At 52.0% G+C, this 11796-nt stretch overlaps 1 protein-coding gene across 1 annotated transcript; it reads left to right on the forward strand.

Annotated features, from left to right (window-relative positions):
• Positions 1–3619: 3619 nt before the first annotated feature.
• LOC138367274 (uncharacterized) lies at positions 3620–11475 on the forward strand. The gene is made up of 3 exons (XM_069328691.1): positions 3620–3791; positions 9979–10003; positions 10539–11475. Exons 1-3 carry the CDS (start codon positions 3620–3622, stop codon positions 11473–11475), a joined length of 1134 nt encoding a protein of 377 aa, XP_069184792.1.
• The last annotated feature ends 321 nt before the right edge of the window (positions 11476–11796 follow it).

Here is an 11796-nt window from a genome sequence, read left to right on the forward strand (position 1 = left end):
CTCCCATGTCCTACCTTCCCCTCTCCCATGTCCTTCCCTTCCCCTCTCCCATGTCCTACCCTTCCCCTCTCCCATGTCCTTCCCTTCCCCTCTCCCATGTCCATCCCTTCCCCTCTCCCATGTCCTTCCCTTCCCCTCTCCCATGTCCTACCTTCCCCTCTCCCATGTCCTACCTTCCCCTCTCCCATGTCCTACCTTCCCCTCTCCCATGTCCTACCTTCCCCTCTCCCATGTCCTACCTTCCCCTCTCCCATGTCCTACCTTCCCCTCTCCCATGTCCATCCCTTCCCCTGTTCCATGTCCTTCCTTCCCCTCAGATGCTTCTCAGTTTCCCAAAATGACCAATTCCCGATCATCCATTTAAAGTTGTTGTCAGCCAGACCTCGATGGTGACGTTATCCCAATAGGGGCTTTGACCTAAGGAAAGAATGTACCACCAACCAGTTCTCAGGTTAGGCTCGTTAAAGCGGCGGCCGTCTCCAAGACGCATTCGTCAATTTGAACATACTACGTATTAAAAGTAGGTTCGTTATCATATATGAACTAAAATTATTATTCATTAAAGTTGGATGCATAGTTATGCTTAGGTTAGGCGAGGTGTCTAGTTTCTGCTGCGATTATTTGCATTTTTCAACCCGTCCTCGACTCAAGTCCATTCCATCCAGCGGTCGACCCCACAGACGCATTAAAATTTTAACATGCTGTTTATTCAAAACGGGAATTTTCTCAAATATAAATTAATATTATAATGCCGTATTGTGCATATATAGGCATGGGTTAGGTCAGGTGTTTAGGTTCTGTTGATTATTTGTATTTGTAGTACGTGAGTGAAGCATTTACAGCGTTTAAATTTTTCTAAATTTTGCCCCGAGGAGCGAGTTTATTGGGCAGCGCCACTCATCTTGTGAGTGGACACCCCGCCATAGCAGCACGTACAACACTCCTCAATGTTGTGGTTCGAACAAAATTCGCCAGTGAAGCATTTGTTTGAACGTCATCAGTTGTGAGTCGTGTGTAAACCGTTTTCTATTCATAAATACGAGGTTTGGCTGCTGGATTAACGAGCTTTTGGTCATTGTTGCTGAGGACGGGCTATACCCCCTCCCTCCCCCCCCCCCCCCTGCGTCTACGGCACTCTATAAATCCGACCTGACTTGACCTGGTCGAACCTGACCTATCCTCACCTGTGAGGTCATGACTCATTCCGGTACCGGTTTTAGACCCTTGTGGGTCAGCCAGGATGTCAGCACGTGTCAACACCTGTGACCGACGCAGCTGTAAGCATCAACGACAGCTGTACGTTGGTCTTTAGAGACAAGGTTGTTGCGTTAGTCCGTCGGTAACGTATTTAATATTAAGAACAGCCTCGGCCTCCTCGGAGCACAGCATCACCAGTGCCAAGCACAGAGGCAACAATCATTGAAAAAAAATGAAGTACAACAGGAAGAGGAACAGCCGGTCCAGGAAGAATAGGAGCAGCAGCTGGTCCAGGAAGAGGAACAGCAGCTGGTCCAGGAAGAGGAACAGCAGCTGGTCCAGGAAGAATAGGAGCAGCAGCAGGTCCAGGAAGAGGAACAGCAGCTGGTCCAGGAAGAGGAACAGCAGCTGGTCCAGGAAGAGGAACAGCAGCTGGTCCAGGAAGAGGAACAGCAGCTGGTCCAGGAAGAGGAACAGCAGCTGGTCCAGGAAGAATAGGAACAGCAGCTGGTCCAGGAAGAATAGGAGCAGCAGCAGGTCCAGGAAGAGGAACAGCAGCTGGTCCAGGAAGAGGAACAGCAGCTGGTCCAGGAAGAATAGGAGCAGCAGCAGGTCCAGGAAGAGGAACAGCAGCTGGTCCAGGAAGAGGAACAGCAGCAGGTCCAGGAAGAAAAGGAGCAGCAGCTGGTCCAGGAAGAGCAACAGCAACTGGTCCAGGAAGAATAGGAGCAGCAGCAGGTCCAGGAAGAGGAACAGCAGCTGGTCCAGGAAGAAGAACAGCAGCAGGTCCAGGAAGAATAGGAGCAGCAGCTGGTCCAGGAAGAGGAACAGCAGCTGGTCCAGGAAGAGGAACAGCAGCAGGTCCAGGAAGAGGAACAGCAGCAGGTCCAAAGAGGAGCAGCAGCAATTCCAGGAAGAGGAGGAGCAGCAGGTCCAGTAAGAGGAACAGCAAGAGGAGCAGCAGCAGCAGCAGCAGCAGCAGCCAGAGGAGCCTCAAGGAGCGGGCTGAGAGAGGCCCGCCAGAGAACAAATATTGACTCGGGACCATCAGTGCTCCGGCGCAAACCTCAAATTCAACACTTTTAAACTTTGATAAATTATGCAAACTTTGTACATGGCGGGGTGTCTGTGAGGCACCCAGCCCCCCCTCCCCCCCTAGAGCGGTGGTGCCGGTCCGCGGGGAGGAGCAGTGCCACTGGGGATCGGTCAGGTCGCCTCGCCTCGTAGGTAACCACGTTAAACGATGCGGCCGGAGGGTTGTGGAACGCGGAGGAATATAAGTTTCAAAGTTTTTTCGCTATGGCTACGCCGCGTTCCTCCGGGATAAATTAGATTCACACATTCTGAATGACGCAACAGTAGGTGTGTGTGAGAGGGCTAACGGGCGGCGCCGCAACAGAGAGCAACAGGAGGCTGCGGCGGGGGGTTAAACGCGCTGGTAATCACAGGTGCTTCGTTACAACCTGTTGTGTGGTAACGGAAGAATATTATTTTTCTTGGCTGGACTCGTCCAATGACAGGAAGAGCGATCACGGATTTCGGGCTCCGAGGGAGAAATTTCTCAGGCATTCATAGTGGGGTTGAGAGCTCGGGGCGTGGTGGTCCTCCTCCAGGTGCTGGTGGTCCTCCTCCTCCTCCAGGTGCTGGTGGTCCTCCTCCTCCTCCTCCTCCAGGTGCTGGTGGTCCTCCTCCTCCTCCAGGTGCTGGTGGTCCTCCTCCTCCAGGTGCTGGTGGTCCTCCTCCTCCTCCAGGTGCTGGTGGTCCTCCTCCTCCTCATCCTCCAGGTGATGGTGGTCCTCCTCCAGGTGCTGGTGGTCCTCCTCCTCCTCCAGGTGCTGGTGGTCCTCCTCCTCCTCCTCCAGGTGCTGGTGGTCCTCCTCCTCCTCCAGGTGCTGGTGGTCCTCCTCCTCCTCCAGGTGCTGGTGGTCCTCCTCCTCCTCCAGGTGCTGGTGGTCCTCCTTCTCCAGGTGCTGGTGGTCCTCCTCCTCCAGGTGCTGGTGGTCCTCCTCCTCCAGGTGCTGGTGGTGGTCCTCCTTCTCCAGGTGCTGGTGGTGGTCCTCCTTCTCCAGGTGCTGGTGGTCCTCCTCCTCCAGGTGCTGGTGGTCCTCCTCCTCCAGGTGCTGGTGGTCCTCCTCCTCCAGGTGCTGGTGGTCCTCCTTCTCCAGGTGCTGGTGGTCCTCCTCCTCCAGGTGCTGGTGGTCCTCCTCCTCCAGGTGCTGGTGGTCCTCCTCCTCCAGGTGCTGGTGGTCCTCCTCCTCCAGGTGCTGGTGGTCCTCCTTCTCCAGGTGCTGGTGGTCCTCCTCCTTCTCCAGGTGCTGGTGGTCCTCCTCCTGGTGGTGGTGGTCTCCTGCCGCTGGCAGTGTTGGACAACCACCACCACCTTGCCACTGATGGCCCCACCGAGTCATGGCCCCACCGAGTCATGGCCCCACCGAGTCATGGCCCCACCGAGTCATGGCCCACCGAGTCATGGCCCCACCGAGTCATGGCCCCACCGAGTCATGGCCCCACCGAGTCATGGCCCACCAAGTCATGGCCCCAGGCAGGCAGTATACACGGACAATCAGCGCTTGTAGATGATGGCATGAAAAGAAGTAGGAGAAATTACGCTGATAAAATTTGTTCTCGGGGACAGGCAGCGTGTATGTATATGTACGGTAGGATAGTATCGATGTGGCCACAAGGTCGAACTAGTGATCTCCCCCCAAGATGCAACCCCACAACAGTTGCCTAACTCCCGGGGTACCTGTTCACTGGTAGGTGAACAGAAGCATTAGGGATAAAGGAAAGGTGCCCAACCATTTCTATCCCTCCCGGGTTTCGAACTTGGGGTTCCCGATGGTGAAACGTGAACGAACTCAACTGTACTACAGAGACTCTAGAAAATAATTTCCTCCTTTTTTTTTTGTCTCCCTCCAGGCCCTCTCCCATTTTCTTTATCTCCCTTCCGCTCTCCGTGTCTCTCCCTTTCTCCTCCTCACCTCCCTCTTGCGTCTCTCCCTCCTGATTCTCCCTTTCTCTCCCCCTCTCCCCTCCCCTCCCCCAGCTCTCTCCCTCCGTCTAGAGTTGAGTGTTACTGATGTTCCACAATACTGCAGACTGAGAGACGTTGACAGCTAGTGTGGCGACGACAGTCTTGTGTTGTGGCGACTTGTCCCACTCCCTCGGGTGGCCCACTCATTACTGACCCCACCTGAGGGAGTGGGGCGCCGCCCGGACGGTGGGAGGGAGAGAGAGGGGGGTGATGGGGGGAATCGCTCTTCGTGGCGTTTCAATCTTTAAAAGGACATATCCACCCGTAAACTCCCTCCCTCCCCCCCTCATCTTGCACCTTCCTGAACTCTGTGCACCTTGGACCTGGTTCCTGTTGCTTGTCACGGTACGTTAAGGAGCTGTGATCGTCGTGCTGAGGGGGGAAGGGGGGGGGGGGAGGAACACCCCTGGTAGACAAGCTTGCCCCTTCACCTTAGTTTTCCCTTCAGCATTTTCCCCTCCCACTTTTATTTCTACTCACCCCTCTCGTTTCCCCTCTTCACCTCTAGTTCCCTCCCTTCACCTCTCCTTTCTCTTCACTTAATCTTGTTTGCCCTCTCCATCTCCCTCTCATTGTCATCTCTCCCCTCGCCTCTCACCCTTCACTCTGCCTCTTTTCCCCCCTCAGCTCAGCTCTGCAACAAGGCAGCATGCGCAGCTCCCTCTGAGGAATAGTTGTGAAGTCAGTATTAAATTACCATGTAATTACTTGACTAAGAAGATTACCAGGGTCAGGTAGGAGGGCGTCCCCCGGGGGAGGGGGGAGGGGCAGCTTACCTGGAGTAGCGCAGAGTGGCGCTGGTATGGCCCTGGGGGTGGGGTAGTTGTGGAGAACGGGGGTGGTTGTGGTAGTTGTGGAGAACGGGGGTGGTTGAGGTAGTAGTGGAGGGGTGGTAGTTGTGGAGGGGTGGTAGTTGTGGAGGGTGGGGGGGGGGTTGTATGGGGATGGTTAGTGGTGTCGTTTGAGAGGAGACGTGTGTCTAGAGAGCCGAGTGGGCCGAGTTGGGTAGTGGCGCAGATAAAGCTGTTGGCAGTGTTTAATATTAGTTCAGTATTGATGGTGGTTGATTTTTGTCATGTGCGCGTTTATCCGTGGGGCCTCGGATAGGTTAGGTTAGGGCACTTTAGTACGACAGCTTCTTGACATTGTGAACGCTTGCGAGGACTTGCTGGACTATGGAGGAGTGAGGGCTAGCTCTTCATGCCCAGCCTAATGGCCTCGGTGAACCTGTTGCGTTATTTAACTACTAGTTGTACCCGGCCACGCGTTGCTGTGGCTCAGCAACGGATGTGCGTTGCTGAACCACAGCAACTTTCCCCCGTCCCCTAGTCCTCTCTACCATTCACCCCATCCCGTCCACTTGTTCTCCCCACCATCCCCCACTCCACTGTCCCCGCGTTCTCCCCACCATCTCCCAGTTCCCCATCCCCTCGTCTTCCCTAACATTCTTCCCCCACTCCCCTGTCCCCTTGTCCTCTCCCACCATTCTCCATTGCCCTGTCCCCTCGTCCCCACCATCCCCATGATCTGATGTTCCCTTCAGAAAATGGGAACATCAAATGATCTGATATTCCCATCACTGAAAAAATAATTAGTTAAAAAAGCAAAATGAAAAACAATGAAAAAAACTATACTCAAAAAATGAACGGTGTTGTAAACAACACAGCTCAATTCCAACGCAGTGTCACACAAAATAATTAAATCAAAATGAAAATAAATAAAAATCTATGAAAATTCAATTTATCAATGCAATCAGAAACATTAAAAGGGAATCGTATCATACATAGTATAGCATGTGTTGCTCTTACGTGCAACAGATGGCGTTGTTTAAAAAAAAAAAAAGCATGTGTTTTACCTGTCACAGGTGTGGCATCTTGACTTGTACTCACGAAATGAACGGTATAGTAAACAACACAGCTCAATTCCAACGCAATCTCACAAAATAATTAAATCAAAATTAAAATAAATTGAAATGTATGAAAACTAAATTTATCAATGCAATCAGAAACATTGCAATGGAATCATAACACATTTAGTATAGTGTGTGTTGCTCTTACGTGCAACAGATGATGGTGTTTTTCAAAAAGCATGTTTTTACCTGTTACAGGTGTGGCATCAATATAGTACATACATACAACCATGCGAGTATTCGAATGGACTGTTGTGTCAAAATTTCAAAGCGATCGGTGAAGAACTGTCGGAGATTACAACGTGTGTTGCTGTTACGTCCAACAGATGGCGCTGTTTAAAAAAATTAATGTTTACCTGTCACAGGTGTGGCATGTATGTAGTAGGTATATAAAAACACACGCATATTCGAATGCAACGTTGTGTCAAAATTTCAAAGCAACCAGTAAAGAGGTTTCAGAGATTTCCCTCATATGAAAACTCATGAAAAATACAGTTAAAAAAAATCTTTCATGTCACAAACAAGACATCTGTATAGTAGATATATAAAAACACGCTCGTATCCTAATGGAACGTTGTCAACATTTCAAAGCAATCAGTGAACAACTTTCAGAGATAACGGTTTTGAGCAAACAAACATTTACATTTTTATTTCTATAGATATATATAATGTATATATATCTATATATACACCACAGTCTTTAGGCAAGTCTCGCTGCATTTCATGTTCTTGTGTATGCCTTCTTTTGTTCAGTGGCGGTTGTTATTAATAGTAAGTAATCCTGTTGATGGATTTCCTCTGATAATTTTACTTCCCCAAAGTTCCAGTGTAGTTGTCCTCACCTAGTTGTGCTTGCGGGGATTTTGCTTTGGCTCTTTGGTCCCGCCCCTCAACTGTCAATCAACTGGTGAAGCTGTGAGAGTAGGGCTGCACCACCACCAGCCCTGCTCGCCGCAGTGCGATCATACCTACCTGTAACTCTACCCATGTATGTGTGGTAGTGGGAGTGTGTGCGTGTGTGTACACACACACACACACACACACACACACACACACACACACACACATATATATATACACACGGGTTTAGGAAGCACAATTGCATTAACAAGTTTCGATACCTTGAGAGAACTTTAGCTACTGCCTTGTTAATGTGCTGTTGGAATATGATGAGCTTTGCTAGGAGATACTGTAGGTGTGTGAGAGAAATGCTGTAGATGTATGAGAGAGAAATGCTGTAGATGTATGAGAGAAATGCTGTAGATGTATGAGAGAGAAATGCTGTAGATGTATGAGAGAGAAATGCTGTAGATGTATGAGAGAGAAATGCTGTAGATGTATGAGAGAGAAATGCTGTAGGTGTATGAGAAAGAAATGCTGTAGGTGTATGAGAGAAATGCTGTAGATGTATGAGAGAAATGCTGTAGATGTATGAGAGAGAAATGCTGTAGATGTATGAGAGAGAAATGCTGTAGATGTATGAGAGAGAAATGCTGTAGGTGTATGAGAGAAATGCTGTAGATGTATGAGAGAGAAATGCTGTAGATGTATGAGAGAGAAATGCTGTAGATGTATGAGAGAGATGCTGTGTTATCCCAGTCCGCGGCGGTGCCAGGTCCCTGGCCATCAGTTAATGGAAGCAGTGTCCTGGTGGGACCTCCGTTAAGGTGCCACACTCGGTTAGGCTTGGGTTGCAGGCAGGAGAGATGAGATCGTGTCTGTGTTTACACCTGAGAGACCACAGTAATGGCGTCTCCCTCCCCCACCTCCAAGTCTTCACAATAGCCTTCCCTCACCTGAATGACAAGTGAAAGGACCATTCTTGCCGCGGCGCGCGAGACAAGGCAGCAAAGAATACCGTCGAGACACAGTGATGTACCAAACATATTTCTTTACTAAATTTTTAGGACTGGTCACACGCACGAGGACAGATGACTTGGTGTATCTACACGAAGGTTTTGACGCTCGTCACGCCCCAAGAGATCGACTTCGAACTCGCAACCAATGTTGCAATTACGGCTGAGGCGTCGGAAGACATCGCGCGGGAGTGGGAGAAATCAGCCTTGCTCCTGTCTTGGGGATAGTTGAAGCAACTTGCTATGTAGACTCCCTCACGTTGTGGCTGCCCTCCACGACTCCTGTGTAGACTGTGTAGACTAATCTTTCTCTATAAGGAAGATGAGGTAATTTTTTTTATGGCAAAAGTACATCAGTGATATTTTTTACAATTTAAATTATTTCATTCGAAAGAATTAGTGCTGTTAAGAGGTAAACATTCCTTATGAAGCAGAGTTCCGACTACATCTTCCAAGAATGGTTATATGTTTTAGATTGTTTATTAGCTGGTGGAGTTTAAACATAGTCGTGTGTGTGTGTGTGTGTGTGTGTGTGTGTGTGTGTGTGTGTGTGTGTGTGTGTGTGTGTGTGTGTGTGTGTGTGTGTGTGTGTACACTCACCTAATTGTGCTTGCGGAGGTTGAGCTTTGGCTCTTTGGTCCCGCCTCTCAACTGTCAATCAACTGGTGTACAGATTCCTGAGCCTACTGGGCTCTATCATATCTACATTTGAAACTGTGTATGGAGTCAGCCTCCACCACATCACTTCATAATACATTCCATCCATTAACTACTGACACTGAAAAAGTTCATTCTAACGTCCCAGTGGCTCATGCGAGTACTCAGTTTCCACCTGTGTCCCCTTGTTCGTGTCCCTCCCGTCCTGAAGAGTTTGTCTTTGTCCACCCTGTCAATTCCCCTGAGAATTTTGTAGGTGGTTATCATGTCTCCCCTTACTCTTCTGTTTTCCAGGGATGCGAGGTTCAGCTCCTTTGTGTGTGTGTGTGTGTGTGTGTGTGTGTGTGTGTGTGTGTGTGTGTGTGTGTGTGTGTGTGTGTGTGTGTGTGTGTGTGTGTGTGTGTGTACTCACCTAGTTGTGCTTGCGGGGGTTGAGCTGTGGCTCTTTAGTCCCGCCTCTCAACTGTCAATCAACTGGTGTACAGATTCCTGAGCCTATTGGGCTCTATCATATCTACATTTGAAACTGTGTATGGAGTGAGCCTCCACCACACACACACACACACACACCAGCTAGCTGTGTGTGTGTGTGTGTGTGTGTGTGTGTGTTCTAAACCATACATAACGTTGCCGCTAAACCACTCAACTAGAAACTCGTCATTTAAGCTATCCAAAATGGCCTACAGGTGCCCGAAGTTTATTTCTGGCACCTGTTATTTTCCCCACTTGAGCTCCATTCTTGCGTGGTTGTGTTTACCGAAGCAAATTGATTGACAAAGAAGCCTACACAGCTACGAAATGACTTAGTTATGCGGAGACAAGAGGTGGTTTTAGAGGGGGGCCAACCTGTCGTCTTAAGTAATAGGTCTTATTATGTACGTAATGGCCCCCCCCAACGTACAAATTACAAGGTACTATGAAAGTAGCGGTTTCTGTGCATCGGAAGGTTGAGTTAGGTGCGCGGCTTTGGTTCGTATGTGTCTGGTTAGGTTAGCACTTCGTATTTTGTACGTTGTGGCAAATCAAGAGAAGGAGCTGGATTCACTAGAGGTGGTTTACCGTCGTTCGAGATCATATACTCAGTTTTATCTCCAGAATATCGTCAATCTTTCCGTAGTGACACATCCAGGCTATTTGTTCGGGAACAGTCCTTATCTCAGTGTTCCTATATACAGTAATGAACGGACACTCAAGAGCATAATGGGTGAGGGTGTGAGACCTGCTGGTCTCGTGGCCTTAATAACCCTCTTGTGGGCGACAGGCCTGAGGCCCATCACCAAACCAAACATGATTTACATATGTGAAATATATTTAACCGTTTTCAGGTGATTCAGTTGGCACAGGTATAAGGTAAGTTTTGATAGAGGAATGACTACACGCGCGGGGGATGGGGGTGAGGGGGGGGCTTGTTAGAGGGGGGGGATGACTATGGAGACGGGGGAAGGGGGGGGGGAGGATTTGGTGCGACACAATTAGGAGTTCAAGACAGGAGAGAGTACTTTTCACCACCGCTTTCTCATTCCCCCCCCCCCCTTCTGCTTACTTCTACTCTTTGGTCTCCTCCTGCTGGCTCCTGCTGGCTGCTCCTGCTGGCTCCTGCTGGCTCCTGCTGGCTCCTCCTGCTTGTGTAGCCTCGCCGTGGTGGTGGTGGGTATTGGGGGGGGGGGGGCGGTGGTGGGGGTGCACCTGTGATCGCCTTAGACCAGTAATTAGATAAGAGCGGCTTTCCCCTGGGGGGAGACGACTCCTGGGGAGACGGCTCCTGGGGAGATATTTATGTCCTGATAACCGGCTCCTGGGGATGGGGTGAAGAGTGGGGGGAGGAGGGGGGTGATGGAGGCGGGAAGGGGTGATTGAAGGTAAAGGAGATTGGAGGTGATGGAAGGGAAATCCTCACCCTGGGATGCGTGGCCAACCTGGCCCTCCTCACCCTGGCGAGCGTGGCCAGCCTGGCACTCCTCACCCTGGCCAACCTGGCCCTCCTCACCCTGGCGTGTGTGGCCAGGGTGGCCCTCCTCACCCTGGCGTGTGTGGCCAAGGTGGCCCTCCTCACCCTGGCGTGTGTGGCCAGGGTGGCCCTCCTCACCCTGGCGTGTGTGGCCAGGGTGGCCCTCCTCACACTGGCGTGTATGGCCAACCTGGCCCTCCTCACCCTGGCGTGTGTGGCTAGGGTGGCCCTCCTCACCCTGGCGAGCGTGGCCAGCCTGGCACTCCTTACCCTGGCGTGTGTGGCCAGGGTGGCCCTCCTCACCCTGGCGAGCGTGGCCAGGGTGGCCCTCCTCACCCTGGCGTGTGTGGCCAGGGTGGCCCTCCTCACCCTGGCGTGTGTGGCCAGGGTGGCCCTCCTCACCCTGGCGTGTGTGGCCAGGGTGGCCCTCCTCACCCTGGCGTGTGTGGCCAGGGTGGCCCTCCTCACCCTGGCGTGTGTGGCCAGGGTGGCCCTCCTCACCCTGGCGTGTGTGGCCAGGGTGGCCCTCCTCACCCTGGCGAGCGTGGCCAGGGTGGCCCTCCTCACCCTGGCGAGCGTGGCCAGGGTGGCCCTCCTCACCCTGGCGAGCGTGGCCAGCCTGGCACTCCTCACCCTGGCGTGTGTGGCCAGGATGGCCCTCCTCACCCTGGCGTGTGTGGCCAGGATGGCCCTCCTCACCCTGGCGTGTGTGGCCAGGATGGCCCTCCTCACCCTGGCGAGCGTGGCCAGGGTGGCCCTCCTCACCCTGGCGAGCGTGGCCAGGGTGGCCCTCCTCACCCTGGGGAGCGTGGCCAGGGTGGCCCTCCTCACCCTGGGGAGCGTGGCCAGGGTGGCCGGGCGGGGGCTGGAGTAAGTAAGGCTTGCAGGTATTAAGGCCGGTAAGACGATTAAAGTGAAGCACTCCCACGGGAGAGTTGGGAGAGGGGAAACTCGCTCTCCCTGTCCAGGCCAATGTTGTCAGCGGGACCTGCTTGTTGGCAAGGAGGGCAGGGGCGTGGCTGGCAGGCAGGGAAGGGCAAGGAGGGGGCAGGGGGCGAGGGAAGGGAGGGGGCATGGAAAGTCAAAGACAAGCTGGTCCTGAGGAATAGGAAAACGGAGGGGGGGGAGTGGAGGAAGTGGACAGAAAGAAAGCCGAAAAGTGTGTGAGAGAGAGAGAGAGAGAGAGAGAGAGAGA

The sequence above is a fragment of the Procambarus clarkii genome, chromosome 21, assembly GCF_040958095.1.
Source record: "Procambarus clarkii isolate CNS0578487 chromosome 21, FALCON_Pclarkii_2.0, whole genome shotgun sequence".
NCBI classification, from domain to species: Eukaryota; Metazoa; Arthropoda; class Malacostraca; order Decapoda; family Cambaridae; genus Procambarus; species Procambarus clarkii.

What these genes read in the sequence shown, in the direction of transcription:
- LOC138367274 (XM_069328691.1), top strand. Translation starts at nt 3,620, where the DNA reads ATGGCCCCACCGAGTCATGGCCCCACCGAGTCATGGCCCACCGAGTCA. An exon ending in AGATGATGGCATGAAAAGAA is followed by an intron (nt 3,792 to 9,978) that starts GTAGGAGAAATT and finishes AACCGTTTTCAG; the next exon opens with GTGATTCAGTTGGCACAGGT. An exon ending in TCAGTTGGCACAGGTATAAG is followed by an intron (nt 10,004 to 10,538) that starts GTAAGTTTTGAT and finishes AGGTGATGGAAG; the next exon opens with GGAAATCCTCACCCTGGGAT.